The sequence below is a fragment of the Clarias gariepinus genome, chromosome 9 (genome assembly GCF_024256425.1).
Source record: "Clarias gariepinus isolate MV-2021 ecotype Netherlands chromosome 9, CGAR_prim_01v2, whole genome shotgun sequence".
NCBI lineage: Eukaryota > Metazoa > Chordata > Actinopteri > Siluriformes > Clariidae > Clarias > Clarias gariepinus.
Window position 1 is genome coordinate 33,745,074 of NC_071108.1, and position 22,805 is coordinate 33,767,878.

The following is a 22,805-nucleotide window of genomic DNA, read 5'->3' on the forward strand; positions in this document are numbered from 1 at the left end:
GGACATCAATGGAAAGAGAAATAAATTAAGAGAGACAGTGAGGGTAGGAGAGAGAGAGAGACAGGCTAGGAGAAGGTAAGGGACAGTGTGGGAGGAGGACACAAGTTGAGAGAGAAAGGGAGGTAGGTTAAGAGAAAGAGAGATAGACATTAATGGAAAGAAGAAGAGAGTGACAGATGGAGACATACATAAGAAATACGGGTTAAAAGAAAGAAAGCGTCAGCGTAAAAGAAATTGTCTGAGAAAGAGAAACAGGTTGAGGGAAAGACACAAGATTGTCAGATTAGAAAAGAGACACTAATGAAGACAAAAAGAGAAATAGATTGGGAAAGAGACACTTAAGGTGGGAGACAGACTGGTAAAAGAGGTGGTTGAGAAAAGAGGACAGAGGAGGAGAGAGACTGATAGTGACAGAGAAGGAGAGATGGGTAAAGATAAGGACAGAAGTGAAAGTGTGAGAGAGAGAAAGACTGGCATAAAGAGAAATAGAGACCGGCTAAAATAATGAAAGACACTTGGAGAGAGACATGAATAGAAAAACAGGTTAAAATAAGGACAGGGTGACAGCGAATGAAAGAGAGACTGGTATAAAGATAAAGAGAGACACAATAAAAGAATAAAAGGCACAGGGGGAGAGACGGGGAAAAGAGAGTCCGCTTGAAAGGAGGGCAGAGCGATCCTGAGTGAGAGAGAGAGAGACTGGTATAAAGAAGAAGAGAGACTGGTTAAACGAATGAGAAAGAGAACGACAGTGATTGAGTGAGGGAGAAAAAGGCTGATGCAGAGAGAGACAAAATTGAGAGAAAGACAGTTGAGTGTGGGAGACGGAGAGCGAGACTGACAGAGACTGAGAGACATGTTAAAAGAAAGACAGAGTGACAATGAATGTGAGAAAGAGAGACTGTAATAAATAATAGAGAGACAGGTTGAAAGAAGGAAAGAGAGGAAAAAGCAGGTTGAGAGAGAGACAGACAGACGGAGCAGCTGCTTTGATGATGATGGTTTAATTAAAGACAGGGCTGAAAAACATATAGTACAGAAATGTCTTTTCTCCCCGATATTCCTCTCAGACATTGTGTCTTTAGCATCCGTCTGTCTGCAAAAGTCTCTCACTGCTGACATTTGCACACATCCTGTTAATAATCAGCCAGAGAAAGGAGAAATTTGGTCCTGAGTTTGAGAGCTACATGTGGACTGGGTTTAACCAATCAAGACCAGATCTTTGTTTATAATTAATAATAACTTTTATTGTGATCTTGACAAAACAAAGAATGAGCTGCGAAACATCTGTCAAACAAAGCACATCTGTAACCAAAACGATGGAAAGAAATTACCGTTTTACGCCAAGCATTTTGACATCAGACGTCTGTAACGCGCTACGTACCCTGAAATATGCTAATCTTAACACATACTTTAATGTTAAATGAATGAATATTTGTTACATACAGAGTTTAACGTTGAATAGGTAAACTTAAATCTCTTACTTTAACAAAACGGATAACAAAAAAGATCAAATTCTTAACTAGCGGTGTATGATTTCTGTTTTGCTAATTCTTTAAACTAGCTTGTGTTTCATTGTGGTTTAAACTTTTTTTTTTAATTATCTCATGCTAAGAGGACAAATAACTTAAAAAAAATACGCTAACGAAAATAAGCTAGTGCTGCAGGGCTACAGTTAGCTAGCTAGCATAGTCTCGATTGTCAAAACAAGGATTGTTTAGCAAATTAGTCTGACTAGTTTTTAAAAAAAGAGAAAAACAACAAGCTGATCGTATAGTTTCACGATGGATCTACAAGGTTTCACTGAAAACCTTAAAATGAAGTAAAATTACAATAATAACAAAAGTCTCTGCCTCAACTACTTTGGGTTTTTCTTATGCTTATTTCTTAAACTCCTGTTTCATCATCGTTTAAAATTCCCTCCAAAATTCCCTCATTCTAAGACAACATACTTTATAATCATCTTGTGTTTTTGTTACGACATGAAAGAATAACCTAAAGTAGAGAAGCTAGTGCTATAGAGCTACAGTTAGCTAGCTAGCTAGTATAGTCTTGTCAAAACAATGATTGTTTAGCAAATAATTCTGACTGACATTTCTAAATAAAAAAAGCAACAAGCTAACGATCTTTGATTGAGTCATGATTAATCTACTACAAGGTTTCACTAAAAACCCTAAAATTAAGTTAAATTTCAATCATGAAAAAAAGTCTCTACCGCAATCACTTTACGTTGTCTTTCTGTTTAGCTGTTTTCTTAAACTAGCTTGTTTTTCATCATGGTTTTAAAATGTCCTCCAAAATTACCTGAAGACAAAATAACTAAAAATTTATAATAATAACAAAGGGTAGCTAAAGTTAGCCAGCTAGCTAGCATAGTTTCAATTTGTCAAAACAAGGACGAATTATTCTGACTAAATAAAAAATCAGAAGGAATATGATCATTGATTCTTAATTAAGCTACTACACGGTTTCATCAAAAACATTAAAATTAGGTAAAATTATAATAAAAAACCCAGAATGGCCATGAAACAAGACAAAAGTAATTGAGAATGTCAGCTTTTACCTCGGATCTGTTGGAAAATTCGTAAGAAAAGTCAAAGTTTGATGGAAATTAAAGCGTGAATGCGCTTAGCGTTAACTGCTAACTTTTAATCGCGTCTGCACCTAGCATATAGCAGGAACGTAGACCTTTTCCTTAATCTGTATTCTTTCCTTTCCTTTGTTTCGTCTTTATCAGCTGGAAATCGATCTTCAAGACGCTTTTGAGTCGCAGAGCGTTTGCAAACAACGTTTTCTTTAATCCCATTATCGTGTTTTTCGGATCATTTGTGGAAGAAGCCTTCAGGAAATCTAAATCTAGTTCTGGTCGTTATCTCAACTTGGTTTCTCAGGATCGCGTGAAACGTAAGACCTCAATCTCGGATGATAACTGATGGACACGCATGAATGAATATAGCTGTGTGTTAGCGCTGTGAAGCTCAGGAGAACATCAGTACAATGTCAGCACAACGTCTGTGCAATGTAAGACAAGGTTCAGGTGCTATAAATATGAAACCAAGAGTGTGTCTGGGTGAACACACATTGTAGAAGTGGATGCTTGATAAGACCACGTGTGTGTGTGTGTGTGTGTGTGTGTGGGCACCAAGCCCAGGACTGTAATAGGAGGAGATGGAGCGACTCCACTGGGGTTAAAAAACAATGTAGTTGTGCTTACACAGCTGTGGCTCTTTGGAGTGCCACTGCCTCTCCCACACCACGCACCATACCAACACACCCTGCCCTCTCACACACACACACACACATGCGCTGACTCTGCGTCTGTGAGTCAGACTGCCCTTTAACCTGTAATCCATCTGATCGTGCTCACTGTGCACTAACTAATTGCATGATCGCTGCTTTGTGATTACGGAAAACCCCTCAGTCTCACTTTGTAAAACCCGATCTCTTACCCAAGATCTTCCAACAACAATAAGGGCCAAAGGGCTCGCAAGTGACTTTTGTTCAAGATAGGGAGGAAAAAATAGAAGAAAAAAAACATCTCAAGTCTCGGCTCTCGTGCTGTGTTTTAATGAGCAGTTTGTTTTTGTTCATTAATTACCACATCTGAGGCAACAGACAGTGGAAGATTACTTAAAGTTTTAATATAATTTACAAATCATTTCATATTATAGCAATTTACATAAAAGAATCCTAAAATGTATTGTGTTTCTATTTTTTTAATGTACAGTACCGTGCAAAAGACACCATGTGTGTGTTTTTTTTTTTTGGTCCAAAATTTGTTATACAAGTTTATTTTATGACTTATTAATTATTAATAGTCAGTACAAAAAAATCGGATTCCTATACATAAGTATCCCAGCGAAAAATAAAATCTTATATGGAAATATCTGTAGGCCAGAAAAGAAAGCCGCGTATTTTGTATAAGAGCAACTTTCTGAAAGTCTTCGGGGTTTTGCTGCATGAAAAAAGAAGCAGGTGCGACTGAATATATATTATTACTATGTTATTTTTCAACGTTTCAACCACACTTATGTTTGACTTTTGTCTTATTAATTACTGTTTACTGCTTTCTGTAGTATTATTTTTTTATGTAAAAACATTTTGTGAAGACGTCCTTGCTCTACAGCAGTTATATGCATGTGCCGAAAAACTTTTGCACAGTACTGTACATATTATTAACTTCTTAAATTCTTCTTTTATTCCCGTTCACACCACAGAGCTTGAATCTAAAGGTGATCTTTCAGCAGGATCATAGTTGGAATGATGTTGCAGGAAGGCATCGTTTTTAAACGCTGCAAAAACAACATCAAAAGAATGAATTTTTAACCCTTTTTTGATGTATTTATGCTGATTAACATTCATTCGCACCTTGTCCGAGCACATCCGTGCCCCCTTTGGTTTCTAACAGGGTTTAGAATTCCGACTGGAGATTGGGACGGACACAGCATCCCATTAATGCTTGTAATGTTACCACCCTGTTTCATTTTTCTTTTCAAAATATTAGCTCATCTTAGTTCCCAAAATACTCTACTGTAATATGGTGTTTGCACAGCGTCCCAACTACGTCAGGTCCACTTTCACAGAATAGATCTCAGACAATAGGCAGATTATTTTTTCCTCTTTTTGCTGCTTTCCAGTTAAATATTTTGGTAAATTGCTGTTGTCCAGTATTGCTTTGGGGCGCTTGTTGTTATGTACGTACATTAAATAGCATCAACGGTATGTTCCCTAGTTTTCCGTGGTTTGCATGCAGTTCCCTCACCATAGCAACTGGTGAACTAATCCCGATCAGGGCCTCAGTTTGGTCTTAATATTGTTTTGCAGATTTTTTCACAGCATCGTGTTATGGGGCATTTGTAGAGTGTTAACCCAACGTCATATAGTCAACATTGTTCTTTACCAAATGAAGATCACCCTAGCCAAAAATCCCTGTCTGGCTGGTTCAATACACATTTCTCCATCACCAGTATGTTGATTTCTAGGGCTATACTAATGCGCATCATCATTTCTATAGTAACAGCTTGTGCACAGCAGTGGCGCTCTACATGAAATAAGCCTAATAATGCATGGATAAAGAACATGTCTTGTTATTTAACAATAGATAAAAACATGTCAATATGCAATTTTTCATAAATAAGACGTTTATTTAGGATTAATAGAAGGAGTCTCCAGTGTCAGAACTGAAGCCTTCATGATCAGTTTGATACAGTGGGGGATTGATACAGTTACCAGTTACCGATTCAGTTTCAATTAATCGATCAGTGACTAGAATTTGCTGGTTTTCAGTTTGATTGGCCGTGACCAGTGATCGGCCGATCAACCAAAGTATTCTGTACCGAGCACAGGAGTTTCCGAGTGGCGCAACAAAAACCTTACATTATCAAAAATCTCCCCTGATCTGCCTTTCTCTCCAAACTCTGAGCGAATTTGTCTCAAGCCCACTGATTACACACGCTTACACCAGTCTCACAACACCGAAACTCAACCCACGCACTCACGTTAGAGCTTTGAGACTTCGGAGGCGGTTGGAACAGCACAATTTACAACAGACAAACTATTTAAACATTTCCATCCCGTGTAGGAGGGAATTATTCGCTGAGTTTGTTTAGAAATAATAATTATGGCGGAGGATAGAGATACATGCAGCTTAGTTAAATGTTAAACTGTTGTATTAGAAGTTTGTATTGTTTAAATGCTGCGTTTGTTTTTTTACTAAAGACATAAGGAATGGGCTGCATTTAGTTACTAGTTAAACTCTTTATAAAGGTTGTAACAAAATCAGATAATAATGTTATATTGAATTGAGATACTTGTAAAATCATGATACTTATAGAATCATAATTTTAATCGAATCTGCACTGAGGTATCGTGATATTATTATACCGGGATGTGATTAGTGATTCCTATTCCTATATATTTTTGTCCTGGCCTTGCTATCTGGGTGTGTGTGTGTTTATATGGGGGTGGGTGCCATTACTTTCTCTCCCCTGTCTATTAGAGGGATGAGGAGAAGGATGGAATTGATGGATGACTTTTGTTTTTCAACTAAAAAAACGAAGGACACTAAACAGATTCAGGTCTTGAGTCTCGTGACAGCTCGGGTTAATCATGTAATGGTTGTTGCATTAAAAACATAAACGGTGTGAGCGTTTTGGAAAAGAAACTTGTCCTGTACATACAAAATGAACGATTTAACACGACATGCTGTTTTTTACCCTGTGCCACCTGACTCTGTCGTCCGGAGAGACCGGATCAGAAACTAAAACATAAACACGTGTGTCTTTTTCTGACCAGTGACCAGCCGCGTGGGACAGCCAGACCGCTAAAGGAGTTGTATGTCAGTGAAAAAAATTGCCACCAAACCTCAGAATGCTTCCTGGAGTAAACACACGCTAACATAAGACACTTTTGAGCGCGTGTGGCGACTCTTTAGCGCTAGATAACAGGAAATGTCTAGGCTTTGTGGCGAACGCAAGGAAACGTCCAGCGCTATTTTATCCTGCGGACTCGTGGAGACGCTAGCGCTCGTTGGATGTTTGAGAAACCCGACCGTCTGCAGCTGTTCCTCCAGACGTGTTTTTCATCTTTAATTGTGTTTACTACAAGAGCCAAAAATCTGTTAACGCATGTCACATTCAGCCATCTCCAAGTCAAGTCCACACGCTTAGCAGAGGCCACACTACGATGCCAACTTTATTTTTTATTTTAACTTCGCTTAAAATAAAGCAATCACGTGTGTATGAATAGCGTGCTAGCTAATTAGTGGTTAACGTGGGCTACATAAACCAAGACGCTGAATCCAACACCATAATGAAAAATAGTATAAAATCTATAATATGTACAGTCAACAGTTTGGATTTATTTTCTACATTCTAGAACAATACTGGATTTTTATTATTTGATAAATAACAGGGACGGCAATCAATAGGGACCAGACGATACGATGATATCGCGATACGTAGGTGCTGATACGATTCATATTTCGATTCTGTAAGCAACACAATTGTATAAATATTCCGATTGAATATAATTTTTTCAGAATTTATTTTCCGATTTTAAACAAACTCGGCAAACAATTCGCTCCAAACATGCAGGATGCTGTTCTATCTGCCAATGTGTGAATAGTTTAGTGTGCACCACTTGTAGGATTAAAAAGGAATTGCAACATATTACCACCAAAAATACAAACATATATAAAATAAAATAAAAATACTTTTAATAAATACTTAAAAATACTTTTAGGAAAAAAAAAACATTTTGAAGTCAATACATAAATTGACACACATAAGAATCATGATACATCACTGAACCGATTTTGTCTCCCATCTCTAATAAACATTGTGAAATGTAACTAATATGGTACTGAAACTATGATAAAGTTGTATTATTATTCATCTATCCATCTAGAAACCACTGTAGTCTAACTAAGGACCATGGAGGTTAATGGTGACCATTGTATTTATTCCCATTTTTATAACTGTGGCGGAGCCTCCGGTCAACGTTCACCTGCGCATTCACACACTACGGGAAATTTAGGGACACTAATTAGTCTAGTCTGCATGTCTTTGTACTATGGAAGGAAACCAGCGTACCCGGAGGAAACTCCGTGCACACAGACCTCAAGGCGGGAATTGAACCACGACACTGGCGGTGCAAGATGACAGAGCTAACCACTAAGACACTGTGCTGTCTATATTATTATAAGTTATTTAAGTCATTAATATATTCTTTTTTTTTCCAGATTAATTATTTTAAATATTATATTTTGTTATAGAATGTTATATATTTGTTATATTTAGATTTTTTTGTGTTCTTCATGCTTTGTGTGTGTCTGTGTATACATTATATTTATTTTTATATCTGTCACAATGGTATATTGGTTAGCACCGTGGCTTTGTACCTCAAGGTTCCAGGTTCGATTCCCACCTCGGGTGTGTGGAGTTTGCATGTTCTGGTTCTTGGTGGGTTTCCTCCCGGTTCTCCAGTTTTCAGGGGTAGCTCAGTGGTTAAGGCATTGGACTACGGTTTGGAAGATCCCAGGTTCAAACCCCACAACCACCCAGTTGCCACTGTTGGGCTCTTGAGCAAGGCCCTTAACCCTCAACTGCTCAGATGTGTAATGAGATAAAAATGTAAATCGCTCTGGATAAGAAATTAATTTTAATGTACCGTGGCCTGCTTGTGCCCAAGGTTTCCTGGGGTAGGCTCCCGGCCTCCCGCTATATTTCATTCCCCTATTCTAGTAGTGGTAAACTTTCCATTTTATAAAATTAATCATAACCTTTGTTTAACCTGACATATTGGAAAACCAAAATACACAGTTTGATGTCTGAATCCTCCTTGTTAACACACAACGGCAAGACTTCCATATACGTACATACAGTATGTATATTTTTAATCGTCTATGCTGTGTTGCCGACACGAATCTGTGCCACTTGTGCTTTAAGGTTAATGTGTGTTAACAGCTAGGGAACGTAGAACCATGGGAATGTTGAACCCTGAGGACATAGGACCCTGGGAACGTACTGTAGGAACGCTCCCATTACGTGTTGATAATACACCTGTCTAAGTTTCCACGATCTGAATTTCCAGCACAAAAACTAGTGAGCTCACTACATCTCCAGCAAAACATTAAACAAAAGTGACTAAAAAGTAGTTACACGATCTTAAACATTTCCTGTTCACTGCACATTTCGTTCATAGAGTCATTTATCGTTCAATTAGAAAGAATAACTTTAAAGGATTAGCGCTAGCTCGAATAAATCTTTAGGATCTTGTAAAGAAATGTTGGGAATCGTGAACTTGTTGATGTGACTGACGGAGAGAGAGAGAGAGAGGGCGGGAGGGAGAGCGGGATGTTCAGCGTCTCTTTACATAAAACTCATGGTAAAGTTTAGATACCTGAGAACTGCACTTGTTTCTATCTCATCCTCGTACAGAAGGTAAATAATCCCGTCTAAGGGGTTTGCGTGAATGTCTTGCTACGCGATTGGCTAATAATGGGTTAGCACAGAGACCGAAACCGGGCGCTCGCTAAATATCACTTATTTTACTCTTTCTACACACATATTAAACATGAGGTTTCTTTTTAAAAACAAGCTCTATTTCAGCCTGTGGTTTGCCACAGATTCTCCGAGATCCTCACCAAGTCTGACCGCGTGCTTCTGGAAAAGACACCAGATTATATCCGGGCCCCGAGAGCCAAGGGAAAGTTTAATATAAACAAAAATTTAATAAAGATGATAAGACCTCGCTTTAAATCATAAACAGTACCGAGGAATCGTTGGCCGTGAACCAAAACACACTCGAGTGCTCTTTTTTTTAAGTTAAGTAGCTTCCAAAGCGCCAACCTGTGATCAGACTCTGTTTATACACTTGATTTGGAGAATGCCCTGGACTGGTTCAGGTCATTAAATCGGGTGCGTGATCGCGCAGATTCCTGTTTAATTGCTGGAAATAAGATGATTGCATAACAGGATTAGATAACCCGGTGTGACCTGGGATAAAGCTTTCTAGGGCAGGTTTTAGGTTCGTCCTCATCCCCAAAAACATCGAGGTGAAAACATGGTGTAAAAAAAATTATGTTTTCCTCTTAATCAGTGCTTCACCGCTATCTAATTGTAATTGTAATTTCACGTTGGCTTGTGCCGTCATCCTGTTGGTCTTTTTTTTTTCCGTCCAAGCAGCGGCTCAGACTCGGAGATTTAAAGCAGAAAATTTGATAGACTTACAAAACACAATTTTAAATCACAAATAATCAGGGTTAAATCACGCATGACCTGTGCATGGATCAGCTCGAGCAGCAACCATATTTAAATACAATAACCGTTCAAGTCAAACTGGGACTTCTGGTGAATACTGTGCATGAAGGTTGTGACTTCATGCACAGTTCGGTGATGAGACTCTTAGCTGCGAATGTTTTAAAGAAGGACATATGAACTCCTTGACTTGCGGAAGAGATGCATCGCTCATTCGCATCATTCACCAGCAACACTTGCACATTACAGGAACTCGGCTGGGAGTCATCGCCACATTTACAGTCTAGTCCTGATCTCGCTCAGAGACATTTCCACATGTTCGGGCCATTAAAGGAGTTCCTGGGAGGCCGGCGTTTCACACCTGAAGCAGGCTGTCCGATCATGACTTTCTACCTTGATAGAATCCAAGCACTAGTGAAACACTGGGATAAGTGCATTAGTGTATCAGGGGATTATATAGAGAAATAAAGCGAGTTTTTACTCTCAGAACTGTGTTCTGTTATTCTGCACAATCAAAAGTTCTGCTTTGACTTAAACTTCACTTGTTTATGTATAATAAGCATACAATGTAGATGTAAATATTAGTTTAATATATATTTTTTATTTAGATCATTATATTATCTCTTGTTTCCATCATTCTTTAGTACTTTAAATTTCTATTTATTGAAATGCATCTTTACATAGCGGCGACCTGAGTGTTTTGTATAATAATAAAATACTGTAATTTATATTTCATCCCATTGTATCGTCTCATTTTTAGATCCACGCATCCACATGGTCCAGCTTGTCTAGAAAGAGACACACAATCATTTAGGGCAGGAATGTAGTGGTGTACAACCGAAATCGACGAGTCCTCGCTAAACTAGTCTGGGGGTTATTCACACTCCAGGACTAATGATGTGTGTGAGAGTTACATTCTCTGACCTCTCTCGGCATTTCTACTGATCTGCTAAGATAATATCATTGAAACGTTTCTCTAAGTTTTGTTGTTTTGTTCTCTTGTCTACTTCTATTCTAACTCTATAATCTCTGTTAATTTTAATAGAAAAAAAAACATTAACTATTTCAGGAGAAAAATCCTGGAAGTTTGTTACACGTTTTTTGGTTCTTGGTGTATTTTAAGGGTATTTTTAAGGGTTTATGCATACAGTGGCTGGGAGTCGAACCCAAGGCCCAAACCCCAGCCACTGGATGTAGTGCCGAGCCCAGATAAAATGGGAGGGTTGTGTCAGGAGTGTCTGGTGTAAAACCTGTGCCAAGTTGTGTGCGGATCGGATGGTCCTCTGTGGCGACCCCATGACGTGAGCCGAAAGAGTAACAGGAACGTAATATAAAGAACATGTTATAACTGGGTTTTTATGTGAAAACGTCTCAGCATCCCTGTGCTTATATTAGATTAGATTTGATTTGATTTGATTTGATTCAACTTGTCACTGTGCATGTACATAAGTACAGATGTCTAATGTACAGGAGATGCAGTAGACATTGTACAAACAGACAGCTTAAGAATGTAACATGCTGGACAGGATATACATAGATATAGTATATATATACATGTTCATATAATACAGTGTGGAAACTAGTGTTCAGTGTGGAAACAGGCCCATGGAAAAGCCATTTCTCAGTCTGTTCCTGGGCACTAAGTCTCCGGGAAATAATCCATGATTAGGTTGAGAGGCATCTTTGATAATTCTTTAATCCTTAATCCTCTGCAGGCAGCGTTTCTACAGTGTAAAAAGCGTAAAAGTTCTCAATGATAACGTATGATGAGTCTGTAGTTGTTTATAAAGTTTTTACCGTTAAAGGGCACTTTTATCTTTTTGATAATTTTAATTATTGTCATTTTTATGTTGCAAATCAATATCAGTGAACTTAACATATATTCCTTAATTGAGGTGAAAAACCACATTTGTGAGAATTGTATATTTTTTAATATTTTCTTTTATTTGTGGTATATTTCTCTCTTTTTTTTTTGCTGCTTATGTTTGAATAACTGTACCTTCAACTTTATCTGTTTCTTTTTTTATATATATATATTTTTAGATATACACAGAAAAAAGTGTTATCCTAGACCTGATTCGATTCACTTCACTAATTCTGATTTGCAACATAAAAAAATGACAGCAATAAATTTTTTTAAAATAAAATCACAAAAGTAAAAATAAAATGTTTTGGAAAAAGTCTTGAAATGTAGAATTTCCAAGAATTTTCATTACTGCCCTGTAAAGATCATCTGGGATAAATTTTTTTTTTCAAAAACTAAAAAACATATATAAAATTAATGGTATGTTTATTTAAACATAAAAATGTACAAAAATTAAGATAAATAAACGGTGTCAAATAAACAGTCTTTTAGGTTTACAAATACAGAATTTAAATTTGTTAAAGAAATATTAAAATATCATGTTTCACCAAAAAAAAAAAAAAAGTGCAAAAATTCTCCTTATAAAATTAATAATGGTATCAGAGGCAGTTTCGGGCCGTGTCCGCACGTAGCCGGGTATTTTTAAAAACAGAGATTTTTCTTCTTCGTTTTTAAAAATAATTCTGTCCACACGACCTACGTTTTTAAAATATCTTTGTCCAGATGAAAACGCAATACGCCCTGTTAAGCGCTGTTAGGAGCCTCCCTAATCGACTGGGGGCCAATCAGAAGTCTAGACAAAACGTCATTACCTGTTGCGCTTTGTAGAAATCCGACGGGTCCGAAACCGCTGTCACTCCCTTGTTGCTTTAGTCATGACCCAGTGAGAAACAGGTGCAGGTGATGACAGATGATCAGGCCGGTGATTATTATACTGATGGTGCTAAATGCTAAGGGGTTGGAACAGACGAGAGGGGAAATGAGGTCGCTGCTGAGGCTGTTACATATTGTACAAATTGTATCTTTTGCCGATTTGCAGCCTGTCACAGTAAAACTGTTACCATTTCAAAAATAAATCAACCTGAACCTGTTTTCCTGAACAGGTTCTGGATCAGTGTCTGACTTCTAAAGTATTAAAACTATTAGATCTCGATGGGAAGGGGTTGTAAGTAAAAAACAAATTCCTCACATGTGAAATCAAAGCTTCGGGGTCTTGCTCAAGGAGTCAGTGGTGAGATTTGAACTCACATAATTTACACTAATCAGCGACTGTAATGATTACCATTTGGGTCAGTATGCACATTTTGGCATGGTGTTGGGACACGGCGCGAGGACTCGTGTCTTCTCACGTCCATGTGTGGTCTGCTCTAGAGGTGTAGAGCTGACGGTGTGAGTGACAGCTGACAACAGATTCAGGAAACAAATATGTGTGTGGTGTTTTTTAAATGTTTTTATTTATTTATTACAGTTTGCGTCATCCCTTTAAAGGTGTTGATGTTAAGCTCGAAGGACGTCAAGCATCGATACACACCTGTGATTAGCTGCTGTTACAGTATAAAAACTTCTGACCAATCAGATTACAGAATTAAATTCTGAGACATGCATTGAGGATGATGCGGTTTATTTAAAAAGAAATAACAGAAGAACTTCTCGTGTCTTGTTTATTTTTTTTATAGTGTCATGGCGTCTATCAGGGATTCACACGCATGACAAAAGACCCTCTGAATTGATCCGAGACACAAGCGGACTCATTGTCGGAAGTCCGTGTGCTCTGGTGTGTGAATGTTAGAGCTCTTTTGCTTAATTATCACGTTTTAAAAAAACCTGAAATAATGGCTCTTTTGTGCTGCTTAAAAAGAGAATATTGTGTGTTTGCCGGCGCTGCAGAATTCCTGACACACTGAAACTCGTTCATGTATCTGACCTTCTAACATCCCGGTTTCACACAGCAGCACTAACGGCGTTCTAATCTCTTCCTGTTCCGCCGGCGCTTCCAACACACTCACGCCCAGAGGTTGTCATTTGAGCGTGTGATTAACACCTAATCCGATGTGGTGTATATGTGTGTGTGCCACCTAATGAGAGGTTTCCTGTGTGCCTCAGGGTGTATGGGTGGGTTCTGCCTGCATGATGGACGCTGAGCTTCTGACCCTGTTTCAGGGGAAAGAAGCTGAAGCATGCTCAGAACCTCTCTGGATGATGTCACGATCATTTAATCATTATAATGATCAATTATAATGAGTATAATGAAATAGAATTCATTTATCAGAATATAATAGAATGCAGATAATTTCAAAAAATCTAAAAGATTGTAGAGTGTATATATATATATATATATATATATATATTCATTTATTTATTTATTTATCAGAATAAAATAGAACAGGGATTAAGTGGTATGTCTTTGTAAATACATAAATTTTTATTTAATGTATTTTATTAAATATACCAGATTAGAATATAATTTAATTAATTTAAGTGTAGTATAATAAATATTCTATGTATTATATTATATTTATTATAATATTTAAAATATAATAAAATAAATATAATACAATACATATAATAGTTATTATATTATATAATTAATTACTACTATAGAATTATATAATTTAAATTATTAGTATTATTAGTTTTTTAATAACTATTAATATATATTTTTTCCAGAACTGAACAGATTTTTATTCATTAAAACGTTTTATCAAAGTAGAATAGAACAGTTTCAATAAAATAGAGATTAAATAGAATTAAACACAGATTCAAAAGAATATAACAAATTACAATATGTTTGGAAAAATTTACCTTTGAAGTACCTCAAAATACGAATTAAATCCGTTCCGGGGGTGAGTTCTTGAGGTCAAATTTCGCATTGCAAAACCCTTTTTCCCATAGGAAATAATGTAAATGCAGTTAATCTGTTCCAGTCACTCAAAAATATTACCAATATTACCAATTTTCAACACTATATCATATTTCTGCATATAAAAACAATCAAAACATTTAGAAAAGACATGTACTGTAAATGAAGTTAAATATGAAATAAATAGACATTAGACCTCACTTAACCTTAATTTATGATCCCTCTCGGCACCGGCTGCTTTAAAAACCAAACTCCTTTTTCTTCTTGCTACCGTCCTTACTAACATTAATACTCGTATACCGAAAATGTATCGTATGCCGAGGCAAATCTCTTGCAAAATTTTAGTTCTTAAGGTGAAAATTCCTGAGGTTCATATGCCAAGCTACTATTTTATTAGGATATTAAATAATTATAGAGATTACAGTTATTTTCTGGTTTCGGGTCACGGCACCATGAGCTAACTATCATATATTTACAAAATTCTCTTATTTCTAGATATATTCGAGGAGCAAAAAAATTGAAATGAATGAAAACATTACAGATTAAAGAACTTGTATTTATTTCTGTACATAATGCTAAAAGGAGAGTTAAAAGGAACAAACAAACAGCAAACGAAATCAGCGACTGGAGGTTGGAAACAATGGAAAAACAATGATTTTCAAGATGGACATCGCATTAACATTTCAGTGCTCAGCTACATGGTGGAGTCTGGTAGATGAAAAGTAGTCCAGAACTTCAACAGCACATCTGTGTGACATCACTGAAGTGCAGGGTGCAGATACGTAGCATCTTATTAGCTACAGCAGCCAGTGCAGAGCTACAGACACAAACTGCAGACCCAAACATCAAACAATCACTGCTCTGAAGAACACATTGCTATCATAGCACACACACACACACACACAGACACACAACGTGGCACTTGAGAGACAAGATCAAATGAGCGGATGTCTTAAAGCTCGGCAGCTCAGACAGCAGGAGCTTACAGTGAAGAATCTCGGGCAGTAACCAGTACCACATGTGGCCCAGTTTGGATCTCTAAATCTCAGAGGGAAAGACGACAGGCACGAGACACGAACTGGCGCACCAGAGATCATGCCAGAGGAACCAAACAACAGCCGCAGAATCTGATCAACTGATAACCGCATAGAGGGAGAATTAGCGCCGGATTTAACATGGCTTAACATGGTTTAGAGTTTAAATAAAAGCACAGTGGCTTCTGTATGTCTCCGTCCTTAAGAAGGAGGCGTGGCTTCTGTATTCAATAGTCTCAGTATGGGAGGCGTGGCCTTTAGGAGGTGTGGCCCCTGTATCCATCAGTCTCAGTATGGGAGGCGTGGCCTTTGGTGGGTGTGGCTTCTGTATCCATTTGTCTCAGTATGGGAGGCGTGGCCTTTGGTAGGTGTGGCTTCTGTATCCATTTGTCTCAGTATGGGAGGCGTGGCCTTTAGGAGGTGTGGCCCCTGTATACATCAGTCTCTCTATGGGAGGTGTGGCCTTTAGGAGGTGTGGCTTCTGTATCCATTTGTCTCAGTATAAGAGGCGTGGCCTTTGGTAGGTGTGGCTTCTGTATCCATTTGTCTCAGTATGGGAGGCGTGGCCTTTAGGAGGTGTGGCCCCTGTATCCATCAGTCTCTCTATGGGAGGCGTGGCCTTTGGTAGGTGTGGCTTCTCTATCCATTTGTCTCAGTATGGGAGGCGTGGCCTTTGGGAGGTGTGGCCCCTGTATCCATCAGTCTCAGTATGGGAGGCGTGGCCTTTGGTAGGTGTGGCTTCTGTATCCATTTGTCTCAGTATAGGAGGCGTGGCCTTTGTGCCTGCCAGGCTTACTAAGGAAGGCGAGGCTATTGTCCATGTCAAACTAAGTGAAGAAGGTGTGGCGTCTGTCCCTTGTTAGTCTAAGCGAAGGAGGCGTGGCTTCTCAATCCTCCAGTCTTAGTAAAGGTACGTGGCTTCTCTATACGTCAGTCTCAGTGAAGGAGGCGTGGCTTCTGTATACGTCAGTCTCAGTGAAGGAGGTGTGGCTTCTGTATATGTCAGTCTCAGTGAAGGTGTAGCTTCTCTATAGATCAGTCTCAGTGAAGGAGGTGTGGCTTCTCTATGTCAATCTTAGGAAAGGAGGTGTGGCTTCTTTATATTAGTTTCAGTGGAGGAGCTGTGGCTTCTCTATTTCAATTTGAGTGAAGGAGGTGGGTGTGGCTTCTCTGTATCAGTCTCAGTGAAGGAGGTGTGGCTTCTCGATCTATCAGTCTCAGTGAAGGGGGTGTGGCTTATGTGTCTTTCCATGTTGGTGAAGGACGTGTAGCTTTTCTATATCTTTTGTAAAGACACATTGTTGATTAAACAAATTATTATTAAGGTGAACCTCAGAACAAATGCTCCTGTGGAGCTTCGTAAACACATCGTAAACTTTTATGGTTGCTTCTTTTAACCTGCTTTGTTTGACAGTAGAGTCAAGTCGGTGGCTTTGAAGCGCATGTGGATCTCATCATACCGACCTTAACATACCATATATATATGCGCTCCTGTTCGTTTGCTATTTTATTACCCCTCATACCTGTCCAATTAAGGCCTTATGGCAGTGTGGAAGTACAAGACTGCGCATGTGATGTAAAGAGAAGTAAAAGATGATGAGATTGTTACTGGTGAAAACGCAACAGCCATCAAGTCTCATCACGTTGGTGAATTTATGGACACCTCACGTTCCTGCGAGAAGAAGTTCAAAGCCAGCGCTGCGGTAAAACTCAAGTTAGTGGTCATGGAGATTATCTAACATCTAGCAGATGGAGAGAAAGCAAGAGGGAGCAAATATTTACAGCAGTATCTCAGTCGCCTGCTGCTGGTGCCCCTCTCATTCCCATCCAGTAAATGGGTTCACGATTTAATAAGAATAGATTTGCAGGCAGGATTCTTGGCAATGGCTTAAGCATGTGTGTGTGTGTGTGTGAGGCATTGCTGTGATGAAAAGCTAAAAGGCAGCATTTCTTAAGAAGAAGCGAACACAAGGTTCATGTTTTCGGCTAAATGTTACAAGGCCCTGCTCCAAGACTCTGATCTCTGATGGCTTCCAGAAGATATTACGGTTCACAGCTCAAGGTCATGGAAGAAAGACACGGAGGATAATCAGACTGCTTGTTTTAAAGTGTTTGCTAAAAGACAAGAGTGAGAGAGCGGAGTTGCGATCCGTTTTGTTGGCCAGCTATCTGAGAACACTAGTAGACCATTTAAGAAGAAGTTAAGGAGCTTTAAAAAGGTCAGGGTGTGACGGTCAGAAAATAATGTTGTAATAACGGATTGCTTCACAGTGTTTGTTTTTGAGAACATTGCTCACACAACATTCACTAATGTTTCCACAGTGTTACGTGCGTGTATAAAGCCTTTAAAAACATACAGGACAAGCAATCAGTAATTACAGGGGAAGATTCCGTGCGATAACCTAACCTTATGTGTGTGCGCGCGTGTACAGGTCTAACCTTCAAACGTTAAAATACAATCTAAACGTCTAAATTTGCTAAATTGAAAAAATATAACACAGCAAATAAAAATGCTTTTATCTTCCATAAATGCTCGTGTTTTGTGAGATTATTGTTTTTTCTTCTTCTTTCAAATTTATAAGCGGTTGGCGCAACATCACCACCTACTGGACTGGAGTGTGGAGCTGAAAAAAAAAGATCGCTTTGTATGAGACGTGATGTTTTAACATCGACAACACAAGTTATTAAATACTTTTAGTAGTTTTTAATGCTTTGAAATATTGTAAGAAATACAGTATAGTTGCTTGAGAGGAATCAGGCAAACATTAGTGAACAATCGAAATTCAAATTTTATTCAAAATCTTAAAACTCAAATCGCTGTAAAAGCAGAAAAAATATGCAGATTACTGACATCGCAATGCTACAAAAATGTAATTAAATCAACAGCCTATCCGTAATTCACAGATCTATTACTAATGATGTTTTTCGGCAAGATCTACGATCTCTAGTCTGTTCTGATGATATAAAAATAATGTTTGTGAAATGTTGGAAGACATCCGCAGTAATAACGGTTCATTTAAACCATTCATGTGCAAAAAAAAATAATCAAAAAAACAGGCTCCTCCACACCATGTGCTTGTGTTTGTTTTGGTTCCTCTTTAGTCTCCACCTCTCTTTCTGTTACTGGTTTGTCCCCCCTAACGTCTGCACCTTGTAACTCTGTGTTTACTTGCCGACTCGTTTCTCTCTGTTTACTCTCTGCTGTTCTTTTTGTTTAGGTGCGAAGTCTTGTGGAATTTGGTTCCATTTTTGTCCCCGAGACTTGGTTTTGTATATATATATATATATATATATATATATAAATATATATATTCCTTGTTTATGAGTTTCATCTTAATAAATCCTTAATAAAAGTTATTTAATGAAAAAAAAACGTAAAAAGTCGAGTTATAGAAACTCGATTATAGTCGAGTATAGTAGCGGCGGCACGGTGGCATAGCGGTTAGCACATAAATGTATTTATTTAACCCTCTGTCTGTGTGTGTGTACAGGTCTTTGGGGATGTGGAGCCTGTAAGAATGACATCAGAGGGCTCAGACTGCCGTTGCAAGTGCGTGATGCGGCCCCTGAGCATTGAAGCGTGCTCAAGGCTTCGGGATGGGACGCTGAAAGTAGACGATTTTTACGCGGTGGAGACGGTGAGTTCAGGATCGGACTGTAAATGCTCGTGCACCGCTCCGCCCTCGTCTCTGAACCCCTGCGAAAACGAGTGGAAGACGGAGAAACTCAGGAAGCAAGCGCCCGAGCTGCTCAAGGTACATACACACACATATAATTGTGGACCTGAATTGTTTTGTAGCTCATGTTGGATATTTGTGCAGGAATTTAGAAATTAAAAAATTGTTTTACGATGTGGTATGCTCAATTGTAATTGTTTTTATTTCCTCTAAGACACATCCATGTCCCTCTTGTAATAAAGAGTGTTTTTACAGTAGACCTGCTACTCCACAGATTTCACAGCTCTCAGAGTTCATCATGAGGTCACACGTTACATGCAACACTGATCGCACTGCCGGTCACATCTGCGTTACAGTCGTTAGGCCAGCGGTTGTATTACGCTTCTCAAACTATTGGATACAAGAGCAGGTTTAGTTTATAGATGTTGTGCTGGTTGTACTTATCCATGAAGCTCCATATGGAGGTCTGTGTTGCAGTTCTGTACTGACATCATCCATGATGAATTTAGGGATTGCTTTGAGAACTTCCATCCGGTGTATCCAGGATCAGTATCAGGCTAATAGCACTGGATATATGTACAGTATACACACAGTACATTGAGTTCTTTAGGGGAAATTTCATAGTGCGAAACACATTTTCCCATAGGAAATAATGTAAATGCAGATAATCCGTTCCAGCCACTTAAAATATTACCAATGTTATACATTTCCAACACTATAATCATATTTTTGCATATAAAATAAATTAAAACATTTAGAAAAAACATGTAAATTAAGAATCTGAAATAAATAGACATTAAACCTCAACTTATTAACCTTAACCTTAATGACACCGGCTGGCCAAAAAAAAAAAAAAGTAAACTTCTTTTACTTGTTTTTCGACTAATGCAAACACGTTTTGGGCGGCTCCCGGACATACACACAGTTTGTCACTGTTCGTTCGTATACCAAGGCAAATGCGCAATATTTTAGTTCTTAAGAAGAACTTTTGTGAGGCGCGTGTTCGTCTGCCGAGGTACCACTGTATATATAAGTGACTTAACTGTATATGACTTATTGTCAACTATATTTATACTTTCACATTCAAGTATAAATGCAATTAGGGATAATTGTAAGCTAAACAAACTTCTTAAAAATATCCCACTGCAAATTGCTTGCATTTATTAAAAAGTAGTTGCAAAATACTCACCTTAAAACAAAACAAAAAAAACATCACTTCTTCTTTTGAGTTTTTGGGATGTTTGTGCAATACTGCCACCTACTGGAGTGGAGTGTGGAGCTGAAGATTGACAAGGAGAAAACATGATTAGGGCATTGTAAAATACATGATGTTTAAACACCATGAGTTACCCAGCAGCTCAGTGTTTATTAGATACTTTTGGTACTTTTCAATACTTTGAAACTTTGTGAGAAATAAAGCTGCTTGAGACGAATCAGATAATGAACATTAGTGATATTGAATCGAAAATCTCAGTCTCTTAAAACCTAAACTGAATCAAATCGACAATCTACCTACTGTATGGTTCACATCTTTAATTCTTCCTCACTAATGCATGTTTAACTTACAGAAAGTTCAAAATAGCAAACGCTCAGGCATTATTAACAAAACAAAAAGTGTTACAGTCAGTGTTTATACCCTACATACACTCATACGCTCGTACACCCATACACAGTACCACATCTTGTCCCTTTTTATACATGACCAGAAGTCAATGCATGCCACTAATAAAGAGGAAACATGTGTCCCGAGTTTTCGACTAAAGCCGACTTCATAGTGAAAGACGCAGCAGGTTCGAGTTACGGACGTTTCGCTTCACGTTTCCTTCGCTGTGTCCTGCTGAGTTCCTCGATAAAATCAGGAAATTTCTTGGGAAGGATTTCAAAACAACTGCTGAATTTGTAAAAGGAAGTTTGATCATTGATAAAAGCCTGTCCATTCAGGAACATCTCATATGTGTGTGTGTGTGTGTGTGTAGCTGCACTCCATGGTGGACTTGCTGGAGGGGACGTTGTACAGTATGGACCTGATGAAGGTTCATGCATACATGAATAAAGTCGTGGCTCAGATGAACACACTGGAGGAGGTGAGAAATTCAGTGATGATGCAATGCTAATGAACCTGGACACCCAGGTGAATTAATGAGTTAATGGGTTAATTAAAATAACTGTATGAACACATGGTTGGATTAAGGAATGAACGAATAAATTAAAATATGTCTCTCATAAGTGATTAAACAGACGGATTGATAAAGAGATTAAACAGGTGAAATTATCGAGCAGGAATAATCGAGTAAATGAACAGATGAATAAAGCTGAATAAATTGATAAATGAGTGAAAGAACAGGCAGACTTATGAAGGAATAAATGAAAAAGTGGGGTAAATGAGTTGATTCTAAGTGAATGACAGAAAAAGAGGATGAAGCTACCGCTCAAAACTTTGGCAACATTTTATTGTTTTCCAAGGACAACACAAAATTAGTCAAAATTAGCAGTTAGAAATAATGATTTTGATGGAAATGATGAACGTGTTCTTCAAACTTGGCCTTTGGGTGTTTACCCAAAAAAACACTTTTTGCATCAATTACAGCGTGGCAGCCCATTCTAGCTGTCAGTTTTTTTTAAGATGATCTGATGAGATTTCACTCCATGCTTCCTGGAGCACCTTCTACAAGATAGATTGGCTTGATGGAGTCTTCCTCCGTACCATATGGTCACGATGGTCCCACAACAGCCTAATAGGGTTCAGATCCAGAGACTTTGCTGGCCGCTCCATTACAGTCAGAATTCTGGCTAACTTCAATGGATAAAATGGATATCCATTGCGAAATGGATAAAATTGTTGAAATGAAAATGAAAATATGGGGGTTTTTTTGGGAAAAAAGAAATTTGCAAGTGATTTTTGGAAATTCGGTAGTGTGAATCTAATGAGCATCACTGAAGATATCGATGGACGTGCTTACATAGTCTCATCACACCACGCCTTGGTAGCCCCGTCACTTCTGAAAGCTTCTCACACTCAAGCTCAGATGTGGCTCCTTCAGGAACCCCTGCAGAGCTCTTCTCGCAGTCACTGGCGTAACAAGATCCTATGTCAGGTCCTCCCTTACTGTAGCCACACCTACATGTACTTTTTTTAGCTTACCTGAAAGCAATATGTGACATGGAGCATATACTGTATATATCCAAGAAGAAGAAGAACCAGCGCCACAGATTCACAATCATCTGATCCAGTAATGTGTGTTTTTGGTAGTCGTAAAGACATGCTGGTAAAGCCTCAGCTTAGTCGTGCTCTCGTTTTCTTCCCCTCGCTGACCTTTTCTCAGTGGGATCACAGTAATTAGACCGCACCATGACAGTCTTGGTGTCCTGCCAATCACAAAAAGAAAGTGAGGTCATCCTTTGGAGCCATAGTGAATTTGTGTTTGGTCAAGGAAGTTTGCTAAGTCAGCGTTGTGTTTTTTTGGGAATCTCTTTTTGTTAGCACGAACGGTGCAGCAGGCGTCTGGTCCAGGCCTTGTCGAGTCTTTAAAAAGTTCCAGGCCAGAGTAGAAGTTTTCTATGAAAACAGATTAGATAGACAGATTATTGATGCCGAAGGACCAGATTCATTGA

At 38.4% G+C, this 22,805-nt stretch overlaps 1 protein-coding gene across 1 annotated transcript in view; it reads left to right on the plus strand.

The window, feature by feature from the left end:
• Positions 1-22,805, plus strand: part of olfml2a (olfactomedin-like 2A) — a 33,070-nt gene that overhangs the window by 2,610 nt on the left and 7,655 nt on the right. The window contains exons 2-3 of the mRNA XM_053504626.1: positions 19,008-19,271; positions 21,170-21,277. Of these exons, the coding sequence (XP_053360601.1) occupies positions 19,008-19,271; positions 21,170-21,277 (372 nt within the window). The remainder of the gene's footprint in view (positions 1-19,007; positions 19,272-21,169; positions 21,278-22,805) is intronic.